The following is a 19,778-nucleotide window of genomic DNA, read 5'->3' as shown; positions in this document are numbered from 1 at the left end:
AAGCAGTCGTTTGAGGAGCACTAATAAAATGAGAATTGAGTCAGCGAGGAGCCTCAGAAAGACTTACAGGGTTCTGAACACCTTGGCAAGTGGGAACAGAAAGGATTCAGTCTTAGGCAACAAAGTCCTGGTGGCCCTGGTGCCCAAATGCAGTACTTTGCTGTGTGGTAACAGGGTCTCAGTTACCTCTTTATTTCACAGAAAACCAGCAGCTGTTTCCAGTGACAGGCAGCTCGGCTCGCTCGTGCTGGAGCATTTCTGCTCCATCCCCATCTACGGTTCGGTTCGGTGTTAGGAAGCATGGAGATATACAGGCTCCACATCCGCACATCTGGGTCAATGCCTGCCGTGACGTTTAAGTGATACTCTTGTGTTCTGGAATAAAACAGCAGGCCGTTGTTGTGTGTGAGGAGATTGCTCTTCATTTACAAGGTCCTTTTAGGAGCCTTGCTTGATCCTTATTAAAATTGACACCATTACTTTTCAGCCATTTACAGTGAAGGGAAATTAGCACGAAGCTCCATGTCTCAGTGGTAGTGTCAATAATAAAACAGCCTGCCGAGTAAATGGATAGGGTGGTGAGTCTTCACCAGGATTCCTCAGTGAGGGATGCTGACGTCCTTGATCTGATGGATGCCCCGCCACCACCAAGTGGCACCTAGAAGTCATGAACTCTTTTCACTGGGTCTTACCCAAGAACTGAGGCCCTGGCATGTTAGGAACAAATACAGCTTAGTATCCTGATAAGAGTAGCCAGCCCAATGGCAGAAACATCATGGGCACCAGAAGAGCTACTAAGCTCTTCTGAATCTGCTTTCTAATCAGTAAAATCAGGAAGAAGATGTTTACCTCACTTGTGTGCATTAGTGTCCCAAAACTGCTCTAACAAATGTCCCCAAGGGGTTGCTCGCTAATAATTTTTCTTAGACTCAACTAGAAGAGAGAGACACACAGAGAGACACAGAGAGAATGTGTCTAGTGGGGTGTGGGTGCTGGAGGACAACTTCTGTGCTCCTTAGGAGCCATTCACTCCCCTCCCCCCACCTCCTCCTCTTCACTAGGTCTGTCACTGTGACCTTAGGCTAACTAGTCTGGCTAGTTAGCTCATATGTGTCCTCCCAGCACTGGGTTTGCAAGTATACGTTATCATGCCTTGCTTTTTTTCAAGGGTTTTGGGGATCAAACCAGGTTCTCATACTTGGAAGACAGTTGTTGTACTAACTGAGCCATCCCCTGAGCCCCCCCAAATCTTAACTAGGCAAACCAAGTGGCCCTTGGGGACCAGTAGGTGAACTTCTGTTTCCTGCTGACTTTGCATCTTTGGTTAATGACATCATCCAGGCCATCTTAGACTGGTTTGGCTGTTGGGATGACAGAGGATCACAGAACCTTCTTTCTACTCCTTCCATCCCTCACCCCCATCTCAGAGCTGAGGAAACCTGGGCCTAGCAGGGGTCAGTGATGTTTTCGAGGACTTGGAGAAGACACCAGAGCAGGCTCTAACTTCAGAAGACCTGGTCTCTGTGGCTCTGACTTCAGAAGACCTGGTCTCTGTGGCTCTGACTCAAAAGACTCATTTCAGGCAAGGGAGAGATTTCTCAGTAGCTAAAGCAGTTACCAAGCAAATGGGCTTGAGGGCTAGAGTTTGGATTCTTAAAACCCCAATGAATGCTGGGTGAGCGTGGCATCTCCAGCTTTGGAGGGTGGAGACAGGATCCCCCGAGCAAGCTGGCTCGTGAGATTAACTGTGTCAGGGAGCTCCATGTTTAAGAGACCAGGCCACGAAGAATAAAGTAGAAGTGATCAAAGAAATCCTGATATGTACCTCAGACTTCCACAGCTACATACATGCTTGGACCCACACACACATGCAAACATGCGTACATGCACACATATGAAGAAGTGGGAGATTAGTATCTTTCTTCACCCATGTACTCCCTTTGGCTTTTGAATTATGATCTTGCTAACCGTTATAGCTCTGTGTTCCCAGAGACTATTGGGTATTTATTGGTGACCCTTTTCTCCTGATGTCTGCTATGTGGGGAGCAGAGTGCAGTGGAGGTATGCATAATACCTCAGATCCCTTCTTAGTTTAATTCTCTGGAATCTCATCTCCCACCCCAGATGTTGGGTGGTTGGTCTGTCATATGCTGTCTTTCACTTCTGCCTGGGTGAGGGTGGCTCAGCCGTTACCACCAGTCCTGACCTGTCACTGGCAGGCGGGAATGATACTGTTGGCTAGCTATTGACACACATCCTCCGCAGCTCAGCTCTAGACGTGATGGGACACAGCCTGGCAGTGTGTGCTGAGCACCTCAGGTGTATTTTCAAGAGGAATGTGGTCTTGCTTCTCCAGGTAGACTGTTAAACCCTGCTGTGTGGCCACCCCCTGGCCTGGAGCCTCTGGCAGTCTCTAGTGGGAGAGGGAGCTATTGCACAAAGTATTGGTTTGCTACTTGAAGGCCGGGATAACAGGCTTCAGTGTGATCTCAGAGCAGCGAGGAAAGGATTGGAGAAGTCAGAATTCCTAAAACCATAGCTGATTATCCAATTTGGGACCTGCTGTGGCTCTGGAGTAGTGTCAAGTCACTGATGAAAATTGTTAGTAGGGGTTCAGGCTGGGGTGTGACTCTGTTGGTAGAGAGCTTGCTGGCATACAGGGTGAAGTCCTGTGTCCAATCCCCTGCCCTGTGTAAAACCAGGTGTGGTGTGGCATATCTGTAATCTTAGCACTTGAGAGGATTAGAAACCCATGGTCATCTTTGCTACAAAGTGAGTTTGAGGCCAGCCTGGGCTATATGTGATCCTGTATCAAACATGAAAATAAAGAAACGGCAGTAGCAAGTTCAATAGTGAGTCAAGTAGCCATTGAGTTCATTACAGAAACTGCCTCTAGTAGGATCTCTTTGATTTCTGCCGAGGAAGACCTTATGTGAGTCTTGGTTTCCATCTGACAGTGGCTTCTTAGAGTTTGATGTGACCGGGAGGGTCTTAGCTGGAGCACTGGAATGACCCCAACCAAGATCTGGAGTTTCCAAGGCTCTGAATGCTGATTTTCCCTCCGTTCTTGGTTGGAAGGCCTATGTTCCTACAGCACCAGGTTTCAGCACTGGGCCCCGAGGGGCCCTGCGGTACTTCCCTGGCCTCCCAGGCCTTGCCTACGTTTGTCCATATTTATGATCTCGCTGCCAACTGACACTGTCCCATTTCTTGCTATAGCTTGACACCTGTCTCATCCTAGAGCTGGCTTTCTCTGCCAGCTCTGGCCTTAGGAAGTCTAGCTGGAGTGAGGCAGCGAGCCTCACTGTGAATGGGCTAAGGGTTAAGGTTGCAGGCAAGTGATAGGTCATAGTTAGGGCCTTTGTGAATAACACAGAATCACAGCCCCAGAGTAGCAGCTGTCGGGAAACTCATCCCTGTTGCTCTGTGGCTCCCACAGCCATTTTTACCTCCCCAAACCATGGCTGCCACAGTTAGGATGTGAGAGTCTCCTTGCCAAATTGTGGGAATTATGCAGGGTATAAGCATTTAAATCCCAGTTTTGCCTTCTGTGACCTTGGGAAGCCCTAGTCCTTCTGTGTGTTGATTCCTTAACTGTTCATTTATGTTGCTGGTCATATACCCTCTACCACTTTGGGGAAGACATGTTTATTTCACCTCACAGATTCCGAGGTATTTCAGTCCATCGCTGGAGGAAAGGCAGAGAAATCGGGGAGAGCGTAGCCAAGTCTGCTTTTCAAAGGCCCACCCATGCCTGCCAGCCAGGTCTCACCTGCTAAAAGCCACAGAGCACTCAAGATAGTGCCACCAATTGGGAATTGAGCACTCAAAACCTGAGCCCGTGGAAGCCATTTCTGATTCAAACTACAATGGGTGAGAACCTGCTTTCTTTGTAGCACCCACCAAAGAAAGAGTTGCCATGAGAACAGTGTTCTAAATCATGGCACAGGTGACCACTGGGCACTCTTATTAGGCAATCCTATGCCTCCTCACCTGTCTCCAGGCGGAGGAGACACACACTCAGTCTATTTCTCATTAAAGGAATGGTAAAGCTTAGTATTTTCTTCGGGATGGGGATTTCCAAACTCCCTGGGGTCAAAGCCGGTTAATGAGATTCCTTTCCTCCAGAGTGCTCTGCATTCCTGCCTTACCACAGGGCTTCCAGGGGCAAAGTCTGGTCAGCGGTCAGCTGCTTCAGAGGCATTGACTGGCAAATGAGTGTTTTCCTGGAAGAGGTTACTCCTTCGCAAGCTCTAGGAGCAGATGTTGGCTCATGGGCACTAACCTGGTAGGGACCTGTCGGTGACTGATACTAGTCTGCTTTTGCTCTGTTCCTGCAAACCTTCAGATGCCCTTTGACTCACAGTTGAGGAAGGAAGATTATTGATTCCTCTCAGTTCTGGCAAGAGTGCTGGTAGAGGTGACCGACACAGAGGCTAATATTTGGTTGGCTGTCTGATCTTTGGCAGGGCATCTGTGGTAGGAGGATATAGAAGTGTTGCAGTTGGGTTAATGTCTTACAGTTCTGTGTGTGAAGATGACCCTTCCCGGGGCTGGTGACAGGAATGGAGGTGGAGGCAGGCAGATAGGAAGCTACTTAACGACCTCTGGGTGCAGGTATAGTTTGAGAATGTGTTCCGTGGACATCAGTGACAGTGTATGACAATGGGCCCCTCAGGTTGAACATTCCTAATCTGCCAAGTCAGTCTCCAAGACGTCTTAATTTTCTCATGGTTTGCCAGTTTCAGATTTTGGAGAAGTTCAGATTCAGAGTTTTAGGATTATGGATGTTTAACCAGTGAGGCAGATGCACACATATCCTGACATCTGAGAAATCCTCTAATCTGAAGCACTTCTGGCCCCAAGCATCATAGATAAGACACATTTACCCTGTAACAGAGAAACTATTTCATGAGTAACTTCTAGTTGGAGTTTGGGGGGGTCCTAATGTATTTCAAATTCTGAAACAGAAAAGCTACAGAGTCTTTAATACATGTATTCACACAGCTTAGTCAGCACTATGAGCTAAAGGGCCATGCTGTTGAGTCTTAGCCCAGCTCTCCTTTGGAGTGAGTATGGCCCTGACGCCATGTTCTTCTCCTTGTAAGTGATGCATCCAGGTTTGTTCTCATGGACTCCTTTTCCCAGAGAACACCCTGCTGTTGTGTTTATTATCATCTTCCCATTTGGTTTATGTCCATGGAGAAGGGGGATGTGGCTGGGATGTGCTGCTAAGATAGTTAACATAGGTTTCTTTTCTTTTTCTTTTTTTTCCCTCGAGACAAGGTTTCTCTGTGTAGTTTTGGTGCCTGTCCTGGATCTCGCTCTATGGACCAGCCTGGCCTCGAACTCACAGAGATCCTCCTGGCTCTGCTTCTCGAGTGCTAGGACTAAAGGCGTGAGCCACCGTTGCCCGGCGATTAATGTAGGTTTTGATGGGTGTCTGTTGCTTCTTACTGATGTAGTTTTTACATAGCAGGTCCAGGGCAGGAGGCTGTGGGGAGGAGGTGGCCAAAGACACTGATGTTGCCGTGGGTATGGTGTTCTGTTTCTCCTGTGAAGAGAGGCTGTCACTGTCAAGGTTTGGAGGAGGACATTAGAAGATTGTCTGTATCGTATTGTGATGGTGAATCCTCCATGTTGGCAGTGCAGTGTTTGGGATCTGGGTGATGACTTCGAGTCTTTCCACTACTTTAGTGCTTCCTGACCCACAAGTAGTTTTCAGCATCCTTGTATGAGCTCCAAGGAAACAAGCAGTTGATGGTTCAGCCTCTCATGTTGTCTGCACCTGAGGGAGGCATTTCTTGTTTGCTCAGATGGGCTGAAGGCTTTTCCTTCTGCTTGATCCACCCCAGGAGCAAAACAAGGCATCTGAGGGATTAGCATGGAGCTTTCTGCACTTCCTCTAAGAGAGGCTCTTTAAATGGTGAAAGTTGATGAGAGGCGCCAAGTCTTCTAGATATCCTGTGCCTACACATGCCAGACTCTTCAGTTCCTCCTTGTGACCCATATGCTGCTGTCATAGCCATCATATGTAATCATACTTAGCTTGTGCATAGCCTTATTCTCATTAAAACATGACCACACAAACTCCGTACACATCTATTAATTGGGCGCTTGTGTGAATATTTTTCACAGACATAGTTCTAAAAATAGGCTAACTTGATCCTTTCAGGTAGATATTTGCATAATATTGGAAACCCAAGGCATAGCATTTTGACTTTGGGGGTTTTTGAGTGATTCCCATTTTGTTTCTTTGCAAATCATTTGAGAGAAGATAGAGTCTGATTCTAAGTTCAGCCTTTCTAATAAGAGGGTGTATTTAATGCCTGAGCAATTTCCAAAGAACAAAACCTTGTCCAGCACGCTTTTCCGGTGAGGGCAGCCCAGCTCTGCACACACCAGCTAAAATCACACATTCCTGAATTGTGTTGCTCCCCCTAGGCAAGTAGGGTGCAGGGCTTTATGGTGTCCTGCCCAGTGGGGTGGCTCTCAGCTGTGTTTACCTCTGCTCCTTAGGAGGGAGCCTGTGGATGTCTGACGTCTGAGTTGACATCAGCCTGCACACCGAAGCCCAGTGGAGGGGGAAACTTGTGGAGACTTAGTGTTGCATGAACAACTGTCATTTAGTAAAATGAGCAAGGTTTTCTACCTAGAGTGTGGGTTTGCCACAACCCTAGGAGTAAACCTTACTGATTCCACCATATTGTCACGATACCCATGATATTTGCTGTGTCTTCTTTTTAGAAAGCTTAGTTGTTGAATGCTTATCTAACGTTCACAAAGCCCCAGGTTCCATTTCCAGTGCCACAGAAACCGGGTGTGGTGGTGGACACCTATAATCCCAGGTGGAGGCAGAAGGATCAGAAGTTTAAGGTCATTGTCATCAATACCTGTGCTACATGTATTGCACAAAACTGACCATTTTAAACTGTTTTTCGAAAGGTATGGTTTAGTGATATTTAACACTCAAAACATCACCCTTGTCTGGTTTCCTGAACTTGTTTATCTCCCAAAGCCAAGTCCCCTTTAAAGAAAAGCAGAGGCACCTTCAAATCTAAACATGGTGTGAGCCCCGTCAGTGCTGGCAGGCCTCTGAGGCTCAAGGGTGTCTTAAATATTTGGGGGTACAAGTAACACCAAGTCCCATTCCTGTAATTTGCCTAAGATGATCTAAATTGACAATCCAGCAGGTAGAAAGTGCTCAATTCCAAGCCGGGTCATTGTCTGTGACATTTTTTTTTTTAATCAAAATTTTTAATTTATTTTACATACCAACCACAGTTTCTCCTCCCATTCCTTCTCCCCACCTCCCTTCTAAACTCCCCTCATCCACTCCTCCTCCCTCTCCATGGAGTCAACAAAGCATGGCATATCAAGTTGAGGCAGGACCAAGCTCCTCCCTGCTTCATCAAGGCTGAGCAAAGCATCCCACCATAGAGAATAGGTTCTAAAACCCCAGGTCATTAGCCAAGGACAGGCCCTGGTCCCATTGCTAGGGGCTCCACAAACAGACCAAGCTACACAACTGTCACCCACACACAAAGGGCCTGGTTGGTCCCATGCAGGCTCCCTAGCAGTCAGTTTAGAGTCTGTGAGCTCCCACAAGCTTGGGTCAGCTGTCTCTGTGGTTTTCCCCATCATGATCTTGACTCCCCCTTGCTCCTATACTCCCTCCTCCCTCTTCAACTGGACTCCAGGAGCTTGGTCTGGTGCTTGGCTGTGGATCTCTGCATCTGCTTCCATCAGTTACTGGATGAAGGTCCTACCATGACAGTTAGGGTAGTCACTAACCTGATTACAGGAGAAGAGGAGTTCAGGCACCCTCTCCATCTGTGACATTCTTTAGGGAAGGTCTTTGCTTGTACTTGCTTGGTCTTCCTAGCCCTGAGCCCAGCCAGCCAGCCCTTCACTCTGCCTGTCCTTGCCAGTGAGCGAGCACAGAGGAATCAGTGGTGTTTTGCTTCTTTGATTTTGTGTGGTGCACCCTTTGTAAGAACTCATGTGACTTCAGCATTCACTGGAGGGGAGGCACTTTACCTCTTCCTAAACAACCTTGTTCCCCAGATTCTGTTGTCTCTGCAGAGGTGTGGGCGAGGGTCTGGGGTGGGGTTGGTTGGAGGCAGCCAGAGCACCAGCCCAGTTCTGCAGGACTTTGCATAGGCAGAGGGGTGGTTACCTGCTGGCACAGCAGCAAAGATCAGAAGAAAGACAGAAAGTCAGGCACCTTCTGCAGTGCCAGCTCTGTTCTTTTGAAAGTGGTGCAGAGGGCTGGAGAGGGGCTCAGTGGTTAAGAGTGCATACTGCTCTTGCAGAGGACCCAGTTTAGTTCTTGGCACCCACACCAGGTGGCTCACAACCACTGGGCTCTGGAAGATCCTTTGAGCTCCTAAGTACACATACTTCACACCTTCCCGACACTCACATTATTAATAATAATAAAAATAAATCTTTTTTTTAAAGTAATGCAGGAGTAGGGAGGGCTAGACAGAGGGTTCAGTGGGTAAAGTTGCTCATTGTATAAACATGAGGACAGGAGTTTCAATCCCCAGCATCCATGCAAAAAAGCGGGGAGACAGGAGGACCTCTTTGGTTTGCTGGCCAGCCAACCGCGTCAGTCGATGAGCCGTCCTGGTCTGTTTAGTTCTGACACTATAGGGGAGGGGCTGCTGAGGTGGCCCTGTGGTTATGGTGCTTGCCATACAATCCTGATGACCTGAGTGTGATCCTTGGAATCCACGGAATATGCAAGGAGAGAAGCAGTGCTGGGGCAGGTACTCCTACATCCATCCTACACAATAATAAAGTGAAAACCAAGGGAGAGAGTAGCTGAGAGACACACCCAGTATTGACCTCTGGCCTCCACATGGAGGTGTGCACCTGCACACACGGGGGTGTGTGTGCGCACACAAGAAAAGAGATGAGAAGAAAGAGAAAGCAATAAAGAGCCCTGGGCCTAGTGGTGCATGCCTGTAACCCAACACTTGAGAAGCCAAGGGAGGAAGATCATGAGTTCAAGCCTAGCTCAGGCTACAGAGCAAGACTCTGCACTTAAAAAATAATAATAATTCAGGAGACAGAGACTGCCAGATCTCTGTGCATTCAAGGCCAGCCTAGTCTACATAGAGAGTTCCAGGACAACTGGAATTATTGGGGAGGGGACAGGGTTGAGAGAGAGAGAGAGGGAGGACTATGCACTACTATCCTGCCCTGGACACTAGCATTCATTCTGAAAGTGCAGTGCTCCCTTAATCCCAACTCTGCACTACCTTTGTCTGTCTATCATTTTTAGTTCTGGCCATCTTTTGTGCTGATCTCTGGAGGCTGGGAAAAGTTAGGGATAAAAAAACAAAACTCAGAATCCAACCGGATTGAGCTTGTCGGGTGTGACTATGTCAGCAGAGGCCTGACAGGGCAGTGAACTCATTCTGCTAATTATAATGAGCATGAGGCCTTTAGCAGGTTATTGGGCCCTGAACATCAGTGAGCAGCAGCTTTGATGGCAGCCTCTCCTAATAGCCATGCCTCACAAACTGGTTTAGTGCGTTCTCATGCAGCAAAATCAGCTACCGCCTATTGCTGAGAGAAAAGCCGGGCTGGCTTCAGAAAAAGAACTCTCTCTTGTCTTCACCCATCCTCCAGGTCGCAGAATGTCCCTTCTCTATTCAGCCCTTTGCAGTTGCTGAGAAACTGCCATTTGGAAGAAGGGCAGCTAAAATTTGATTTCGATGTAAAGGTAGAGCTGGTGAAGTTATCCATGCTCCTTCAGTGAATGGGATGTCCAAGAGGGCACTGGCTGTTTCCAGGACCTTCCTGGCAACTTGGCACGGCTTCAGTGGTGCTGCCAGAGAAAGTAACTTTCAACTTTTTCTTTTTTCTTTTCTATCCTTCCCTTCCCTTTCCTTCCCTTTCCTTCCCTTCCCTTCCCTTTCCTTCCCTTCCCTTCCCTTCCCTTCCCTTCCCTTTTCTCTTTTTCTCTTTCTCTTTCTCTTTCTCTTCTCTTCTCTTCTCTTTCCTCCTTCTCCTCTTCCTCCTCCTCCTCCTCCTCCTCCTCCTCCTCCTCCTCCTCCTTTTTGTGATAAGTGCTGCTTAACTTTTGAGGAGAAAAACTCAGGACACTGGGGTATGCCGGGAAACCAGGGATGCTGGGCTTGACTAATTTATAGGTGTGATTTAAGAGCCCAGTTCTCTGATCCCTGAGCTAGTTGTTTACTGTGTCTGAAGACAGGAGACCCCTGTTCTGTCACAGCAGAAGTTGTCGGTCTCTTATAGGTTGACATATCATCATGTCCAGAGGAGTCGTGACATGTTATAAAGTTTCAGTGGTCAAATAACAAAGATTTATTCTTCGTCACTCAGATATTTCTCCCCTTCCCCCAGCTCCATAATTACCTTGGAATGAAGTGAGCGGTTGTGCGTCTCCCCTCTTTGGTTGGGTCTTGGCTCCCAGCTACAGAGCAAGGCTTAAGAGAGTTAATGTGTCTATTCAGTCTCTGAGCAGCTGGACTTTCTGCAGCAGTGAAGTGGGCACTTGAAGCAAGGAGGCCAGAGCAAGCGTGAGGGAGAGACCAACGGAGGGCTTTTTTTTTTTTTTTTTTTTTTAAGCACTTCAGTCTGTATTTACTAAGCATTTATTTAGAGGAACCTAATTCCAGAGCTGCAGCCAACTGTCCCATCGGCCACAGCCACACCCTTTGGACTGCATTTCCATGGTGTCTTAATTTGAAATTCACACAGGGGCCTCAAATGGCTATTTGGAAACCCCCCTCCTCCCCTCTCCTCCCCTCCCCCCGTTTTGGATCCATGTATCTACAACCTGCAAGTCCAAATTGTAACTATTTTAAATTGCAGTCAGGAAATAGAGGTAAGCTGCCCGTCAGCCTATCTGCCTTCCGCGTATTTATTTCACTCCCCTGGAAAAAGAAAAATGTGTTTTCTATAATATCTGAGAGTTGAACATGCTATAGGAGAAGCTTGCCTCACACTGTAAATCCTGCCTGCTGGAGGAGATGTGATTTTTGTTGTCACGTAGAGGAGCTGAGCCAGCACTGGGCTTCAGTCTCTCATCCAGAAATAATTCACGGACTAATCCTTTTATTTCAGTGTGCTGTGGAAAGCTGCAAACCTGTGGGCTTTGATTGGCTTGGGGGCTAGCTGAGGTTCAGGGGAGCTGTTTGGAGGACGGTCATTCTGGGCCCCCCACCTTCTTCTATGCCCCCTGGGAAGGCTACCTGCTTTGCCAAGCTTCCTCATCCTCCATCTGACTGGCCTGCACCCCAACTTTCCAGAAGTTTTCCCATGCACTTTCACCAATTTCCTGGTGGCTGCTTTTTGTTGCTGTTTGTCCTTTAAAAAAAAAAAAAAAAAAAAAAACGTGGCCCATGTTGGCCTTGGACTTGTGTGCCCCGTCTTGGGCTTCTGAGTGCTGGGATCACAGGTGTGCACCCTCCACCCTGGCAGGCCCATAGCTGTTCTTAAGGGCCTATTGACACCAGTGGAAGATCCACGGCTGAGAAGGGACAAGAAGAGGAGTAGGGTACTTGGCAGCTGTTGGCATCCTGGGACCTTTTCCAAGACGTTTCAGGCTTCATTCTCCGACTTGTTTAAGGGCAGAGACTAAGGTTGCAAAGGAAATCAAAGCCTGGTGTGGAGAAATGAAACATGAGGCCTACTGACTTTTAAAAAACATTTTAAATAACATTCTCCGAGGTTTCATTTTATACTGAGCGCAGCTGTAAGAAGTTTGGGGAGACGGTGTAAGGTTTCTATTACACAGCAACCGAACTTGCAGTTTATCTGCCCAAAGTGAGAAAGAGCCGAGAGGGGAGAGGGAGTAGTTAGGAGGTCATTTCGTATAAGGTGAGAAAATTTGGAAAGATAAATTCAAGACTGCGAGCTGTAGCATTCGGTACGCTGTAATTTGCAAATGCAATAACATTGAACCATTGCAGAGGTCTCTTTTTTCCCTTTGGGTGAAAATAGTCCGGATAGCTTGGAATAACTTAATAACCAGAGCTCAGCAGCCCTTTGACCACAAAGTAAAACAAGCCTGCGAGCTGGGGACTGGGCCCTGCCAGTGTTGCCCCAGTGACAGATTCCCTCCCCAAGGCTGGCGCAAGAGGAGAAAGCACTCCTTGTTCACAGGCCCTGTATTACATGTGTAGTGTTTGCATGTGAGACCGTTTATCAGAAACAAGTATGGCTAAGGAAAACAGGCTTGCCATGAAATTCAGTAGGTCTGGCTCAAACCCTTAGAGATTTTGTTGTCTTTTTGTTTCTAAAGAAAGACTGTCAATGGTTAGACTGCTCATGCACACGGATGCATACATGCACTAAGCATATTTGTGAGTGCAAAATTGGAAAACTGAGGCAAGGAATGAACTGATACCTAAGATTCCTTCCTTAGGGCAGGAGAGAGAGATAGAGAGAGAGAGGAAGCTTGGTGGCTAAGAGCCTGTGCTGTTTTTGCAGAGGACTCCAAAGTTCGGTTCCTAGAACTCATGATGGGGGGTGGGGGCTCACAACTGCCTGTAATTCCAGCTGCAGGGGATCCAGTGCCCTCCTCTGGCCTCTAAGACACCTGAATTCTCACACACACACACACACACACACACACAGTCACTTTCTATCTGTGTGTGTGTGTGTATACATTTGTGGAGGCTAAAGGCTTATGTTCCTTAGTCCCCCCACATACACACTTTATTATTTGTTTTAGACAGGAGCTCCCATTGAACCTGAAACTCACAGATTTGTCCAGGTTGGCCATTGGTTTCCAAGGACCTTCCTCTCTCTACTTCTCCAGTTTTTCTCAGATGTGTGCCGTCATACCTGGCTTTTTAAACACGTCCTCTAGAGGCTTGCACTCAGACTCTCAAGCTTGTATAGAAGGTGCTTGGTTGACAGATCCATGTCCTCAGCCTGACAATTCCTTCTTTTATCAGAAGGAATTGACCTTCTTGATATCTGACAGGTAGAAATGAACATACTTTGTGAGTTTGGCTGGCAACAGCCAGCCCAGCGGAGAGCTTCCATCCCTGCTGGTAGGGCTCCTGGGACATAGGCCTGGTGAAAACAGGAGACATGGATGAGGGGACTTAATTCTGTACTTCCCATATTACTGGGCCCCTCTGGGAGTAAAACAGACCTTGGTTATTCCCTATGGCGCACAAGTCACTCTGACCCGTCCCAGAAGCAGCACATCGTCCCATAGAATAGAGGGTTTCCTGTGATGTATGAAGAAATGGAGCTCTGAGATTTTTGTTTTCCAGTCACAAAAATGAATGTCCAACTCCTCTGTTCTTTGCTCAACCTACATGGGTGATAAAGGAGCAGATGAATGACTCTTTGGGGGGCTCTGAAGTTTTTATCTTTATTATATGGGAATGTAGGTGTCTATGAAGTGATGGAAGATTCCAGAATGAAATGTGTTCAAACTTTTTCTTTCTTTTTAAAAGGTTCCTTAAGGGCCAGCAACAGGCTTATGGAGTAGAGTCAATTTGTATATGGTCTGGCTTTGGTTCAGCAAATTCCACAGGATCGGAAAGGCCCTATCACAGAAAGACTTAGAGATTTATCATTCTAATTTGCTGCTTCCAGCCCAGTACACAGAGAATCTCAAACATGGGGCCATTGTTGGGCTGGTTTGGTAGTGATGGTATGTAGGGGTTCTCCTTGATTTTATTAACTATTTGTTGTTGTAATGACACAAGGTCTTACTATTGTAGCCTTGGCTGTGGAATTCACTGTATAGACCAGGCTGGCCTCAAACTCACAGAGATCCCAAGTGCTGTGATGAAAGATCTATGCCATCATGCCCAGCTCTGTCTGAACTGCATTTGTTAAGCTGGTACAGTGGAACTCATGGTTGGAGACAGAGGAAAGGGCAAGTGTTGGAGTGTATAATGGGTTGGTAACTGGGGTGCAAATGGCTTTTGATAGAGCTGCTGTGTGGAAGGTTCCAGTAAATTTGTAATTATACTGATTTTGTATTTGAGATCAAACAGCAGCCCAGTCTGTTAATTCTTTCTTGTTTACTCATTCATTCATTTTACTGTTGTAAGAGCAGTAACGTATGATGTACTCCCAATGTAGCTTTAAGTGTTTAGTACCTTATCTTCAGTCATAGGTAGACCAGATCTCTAGAATGTATTCATCTTACATGACTGAAAGTTTATATTCTGTGATTAGTCACTCCATTTCTCTTCTTCTCCATCTCTGGCTACCACTATTCTGTTTTTATGATAGATGAACGTAAGAGTTTTCCATCCCTCCTGGAAGTGGGGTCACACAGTATTTGTCCTGTAACTGATGTATTGCCTAGCATGATGTCTTCCAGGTCCACTCCTGCTGTCACTTGGCATCAGATTGCATGATTTTCTTCTTTTTAAAGATAGGTAGTTTTTCCATTGTATATAGAGACCAGAGGTGTGTTTTTTTGTTTTGTTTTGTTTTGTTTTGTTTTGTTTTGTTTTGAGACAGGGTTTCTCTGTGTAGTTTTGGTGCCTGTCCTGGATCTTGCTCTGTAGACCAGCTGGCCTCAAATTCACAGAGATATGCCTGGCTCTGCCTCCTGAGTGTTGGGATTAAAGGTGTGTGCCACCACCACCCAACCTTTTTTTTTTTTTTTTTGAGACAAGAGTCTTTATTTTATCCATTCTTCTTCTGTTGATGGGCATTGAAGGTATTGATTAAATTAAAATCTTGGTTGTTGTGAATAACCCTGTGATAGACGTGTCTCAGATCCTCAATGAAATGAGGATTGCTGGATCAGATAAATTGCTTTGGTGCTTTGGTTTTTGTTTTTGGTTTTTTTTTTTTTTTTTGCTCCAGACTTCCTGTATTTACCTTAGTACAGGAAGTGGTACAGGGGTTCACTCTCCAGGCCCTCAATGGTACTGGTCTTACTATGTTTTTAATGATAATTTTTATTTGCATTTCCCTAATGATTACAGATGCTAAGAATCATTCCAGCTGCTTGTTAGCCATGGGGATGTCTTTGGAGAAAGCTCTTAGTCTGTTTTTAATTGGCTATTACTTAGTTCTTGAGGGACCTCACGTGTAGTTGTCAGCATGCCTGACCCAGTCCCTCTATGGATTTCTGCTGAGAACACCTCTCACCTGGAAAGGAACCTTCTGGTATAAGACAAGGAGGAGTGTGCTTTGTTGAGATTCTTCTCTGAGGCTAGAAAAGAGTGACCAAGCATCCCTCCTGTGGGGCCTCCTCTGAGACTGTGAAACTTAACCTGGAAACGGGCGTCCGTCCCTGTGTTTTTTTAGTCCATCTGATAAAGCTAAGGAATATCTACATATCTACATCTGTGCTTGGCACATAGTGACACTTGTTACTTTCAAAATGAATGGCTAACTAAAGAAAAGACCACTGAATAGAGTCGTGTCATGATAGAGAGAGGGACCCAGTTGGTTTGCTTTCATCCTCACTTGGAACATTAGTTTGCAATTTGCTTTTTAAAGCGGGGGATACAAGACTTCCCAGAGCATCTTAGCAATGAATTTGGAGAGATCACGCATAGAAGAACCTCTCTTGATTTTTCTGGGTGACCTTAAGAGTTAGCCATGTCACTTGCCCCTACTGTCTAGCTTGTGTTTAAAGTGAATCCAGGCATTATCTCAAGCCAAGTAAGTGAATAAGTGTCCTCCCACCGGCTCCATCTGTCTCTTGGATGGTTGAAATAATTTCCCCGCGTTCACTAGGAAGTCTGTAACTTGCGATGTAATGCGTTCTTTTCTGGATTCTCTAAATAAGTGTCCTTTACAAGGGTTGTGCTCCAGTGATCTGCTTTGAAGTCCTGTGTGTTGTGCATGGGGCCCCCCGTGTTATTCCAAAGGAGTCAGCCAGCAGACGGGAGGCCTTTTTGGCTTGAGTTCCCGGACAGCCTTCTGGACAACACAACTCATTTATTGCTCTCTCTCTCCCCCTCCCACTGTGTCTCTCCATCAGAGCGATCACCACACCGGCCCATCCTCCAAGCTGGACTGCCTGCAAATGCCTCTGTGGTGGTCGGAGGGGACGTGGAGTTTGTCTGCAAGGTGTACAGTGACGCCCAGCCCCACATCCAGTGGATCAAGCATGTAGAAAAAAATGGCAGTAAATACGGGCCCGATGGGCTGCCCTACCTCAAGGTCCTGAAGGTGAGGACTTTCTGGGTCCCCAGGGGCCCACAGTGAGGGGCTCCCTTGGGGATTTGGCCAGATCTTTGATTTCCTCTTGGACTTACAAAGATGGATCTCTTTATGGACTAGTCAGTAGAGTGTATGCAGGAACTGGTAGCCACTAGGCCTGCTGGTAAGATTTCTGAAGGGAGCTGTGGCGTAGGTGAAGTGCTCCTACACTTGGAGTCGGAGAATCCAGCTGTTTATCAGCCCCGAGGTCTGACAGGAGACTCTGGTGCAGGTTAGCACCTCTTTAAAGCTGGGGTCAGGGTACCTGCTTACAAGGCAGTGTGCAGAGTAAATGGGATGGAGTAGGTGGAAATACCTGCAAAGCTCTAGACACTGTCCTCGTGTTCTTTCTGATATTTTATTTTTTTTTGATATGTGTTGTCATACTTCTTAGAATCAAATTTTCATAGCCACCTTTTAGATACAGTACTTTGCTTTTTCAAAAAATTTCTCTCTCACCTTTTTTTGACTTTTGTGTGGTCCAGAGAGCTTTTTTTTCTTCCTTCCCTCAAGTTCCCATTTTTGTGGCTTCAACCTCTTTAGTTTTCAGGTCTAGCTTCCACTAGGTCTCTATTGTCAATTCTGAGCCATGACTGCCTGTCTACCATGCTCGCAGGGAGTGTGCTTATAAAGAACGGTCTTCCTGTGCATCTACGGGAGTGGCAGGAGGCTAACGAAGAATCTCAGCCAATAAAGTCTCCTCTCTAGCCAGCAATACTCAGGATCCAAATTGCTGGAGAAAGCCGACCAGCCTGGAGAGCTGCACCCATCCCACCAACCGTTCACCCTTCTCTACCTCCTCTATGGGATCACCCTGTTCTCCACCACTCACGACTTTTGTTCCCCCTCTTCCCACAGCCCTTTAGAAGTGATTAATGGAGATTGTTTTCTTGTGGTGTGTTGGTGGTGGGACCGTAGGCAGCACCGAGTCCTTCCTGGTTGGCCGTTATATTGTTTTCCTATGTCTGTTCTAGCACTCGGGGATAAATAGCTCCAATGCAGAAGTGCTGGCTCTGTTCAATGTGACGGAGATGGATGCTGGGGAATATATATGTAAGGTCTCCAATTATATAGGGCAGGCCAACCAGTCTGCCTGGCTCACTGTCCTGCCCAAACAGCAAGGTAACAATGTTTTTGTGTTTGTGGTTTTGTTTTGTTTTGTTTTTATTTTTATTTTTTAAAGAAAACTGGATATAGAAGTTGAAAAGACTCGGTGCTTTGGGAGGCAGCAGGCAGCTTCTAGAATAACTCTTATGGCCTTGGTATATTTATAATGATCTTTCTTTGGTGGTGCAGCTGGCATCATGCCAGCAGCCATGGAAAAATGCCCACAATGTTCAAAGTGCTTAAAGATTATCCATTCCCCCGTCTCCCGCCCTGGTTTCAAGCCCTTCTTTCTGTTCTGTCGTGTTTGGACTGCATACTTCCTGTGCTCACTGAGTCTGAGTACCATGTGAACCTCGAGTTTGCACGCCTGTTGAGTCTGCAGTATCTGATTATTAGGTAGGGCTCACGTTGCTTTTTATCCTGGTTGTGGAGAGAAACGCTAATGTGATAGGATTTGCCGAACAAACAGAAACTTGTTTGTTTGTTTGTTTGTTTTGATCCCAAGCCTATCTGAAACCAGAGGCTGGTTATCTTCTAGTGAATGTGTGACTAGATGATATTGAAGGCAGAAGGTTGAGTTTTCACTTATCATTAGTCACATTCAGACATTCCTATTAAGAAAGTAAACCAAAAAAATCCAGTTTTTCTGTAAGACAAGATGATTTTTAGCCTGAGAGAAATTAACCAAAATCTGGTAACCAAGATAACCACCACCACCACCACCACCACCCCACACACAAAAGGATGGGCAGTGGTGGTGCACGCCTTTAATCCCAGCACTCTGGAGGCAGAGGCAGGTGGATCTCTGTGAGTGTGAGGCCAGCCTGGTCTACAGAGCGATATCCAGGAAAGGCGCAAAGCTACACAGGGAAACCCTGCCTTGAAAAACCAAAAAAATAAAAATAAAAAAATGAAAATAATAATAACTTCCTTGGTTCCCATGGAGCCCAATGGATATGTGAGCCGACTACCTCACAGCTTCATCTTCCATGTTTTGTTCCATCACACAGAAGAACCTCCCCTTTTCTCACAATGGGAGTTTGCATCCAACAGGACCAGAACCCCAATTAGTCCTCTGGGCAACAAACTTTTTGAAAACCCACCCCCAAATCAAAATGAAAACAAAGTCAAAGAGAACTCTGTGGGCTCATTTCTCCATGTGTTGAACTGCATGCATGTCTAGGTGGTGACGCCGGTGTGGTGACGGGCCTGCAGAGGTGAGCCAGCCAGTGTCTCTCAATGTCTCTCGGTTGTGGGCTTTGTGGATGGGCTGCAGTCGGAATCTCCTGACGGCCGGCACCCCCTGGAGCCGCTGGTACGAGGCCTCTTGGTTCCAAGGCCCTCTCCACAATCATTCTTCTGTCTAGCCCTTTTCTTGCTTCCTTTGTTTTCTAGGCCGCCGGTGTTAACACCACGGACAAAGAGATTGAGGTTCTCTATATTCGGAATGTAACTCTTGAGGATGCTGGGGAGTACACGTGCTTGGCGGGTAACTCTATTGGGATATCCTTTCACTCTGCATGGCTGACAGTTCTGCCAGGTACATACTGCTCTTCCTCTCCGTGGGTTTTTCTCTTCTCTTGGTTGATTGCTATAAAATTAACACAGCTTCTGTTCTTAGAAATAGCCCCTTTTATACATTGCATAAAGGTGCAAAGAAAATAAATGTTCAAAATGCCCCCCCCCCGGGGGGGGAGAAGAAACTGCCTTAGATATTCACATTAAAGAAGATCCCATGCTTGTATGTCGAGTAAAATTTCACCTATAAAACCCAAAGGGATCTTGAAATTTTAGGGAATCATTGAGCCAATGACTCAATGAGCCCACCCCTCTGCTCCTAAGAAGGAAGTCAAAATTATTTGGTAAAATTCAAATTATTTTTTTTTCCCATGGCAAATTCCACTTTGGTAAAATCCCTTGTATGGTTCGATGCCTCTCAGTCCATCTTGCTTATATCTCAGTTGAGTACAGAGATTTCTCTTGGGGTGCCTGAGAAGCACCTCTGAATGTAGGTGTGCAGAAGCAGTGTGTTACCTTGGGAATTGGGTGGCTTGCTGCATGCCTTCCTAGGGTGGACTTCAGTTCGCTTTTACTGCAGAGCATGTGTATGCCATCTTGGGCTTGATGTTATTTCTGCCTTCTAGAGAAATACACATCAGCAAAGCCCACTGCTGTCTAAGTCTTTAACCAATGCCTCTGTTCTGGTCCAACTTTCTCGATAAATGCTGCCTTCTCTCATACATTGCCTCGCATTTCCTTTGCAAAACTGCATAGACTGTGTACTGCAGCTCATGATGCTCGTCTACTCCAGTTATTAATGCCTTGTTTCTAGAGTACCATGCCTGCTGCATGCTTGTTTTATAGCTCGTGAAAATACATTGATCGTTTCATTTTTGTGCTGTGCTGCTGAGAATTCTGATTGTCTTTGCAAATATTTGTTTTTTTCTGATTAAAATGTATAAGCTTTAAAAGAATAACCATTGCATCCATCT

At 46.4% G+C, this 19,778-nt stretch overlaps 1 protein-coding gene across 8 annotated transcripts in view; it reads left to right on the top strand.

Moving 5' to 3' along the window:
- Fgfr2 (fibroblast growth factor receptor 2) overlaps positions 1–19,778 on the top strand; it is a 108,677-nt gene that overhangs the window by 52,875 nt on the left and 36,024 nt on the right. For all 8 annotated transcript variants that reach the window (XM_036195062.1, XM_036195052.1, XM_036195044.1 and 5 more), the window contains 2 exons: positions 15,959–16,149; positions 18,682–18,826. In XM_036195062.1, the coding sequence (XP_036050955.1) occupies positions 15,959–16,149; positions 18,682–18,826 (336 nt within the window). The remainder of the gene's footprint in view (positions 1–15,958; positions 16,150–18,681; positions 18,827–19,778) is intronic.

Source organism: Onychomys torridus, chromosome 1 (genome assembly GCF_903995425.1).
Source record: "Onychomys torridus chromosome 1, mOncTor1.1, whole genome shotgun sequence".
NCBI classification, from domain to species: Eukaryota; Metazoa; Chordata; class Mammalia; order Rodentia; family Cricetidae; genus Onychomys; species Onychomys torridus.
This window is presented reverse-complemented; position numbering and strand designations above follow the sequence as displayed.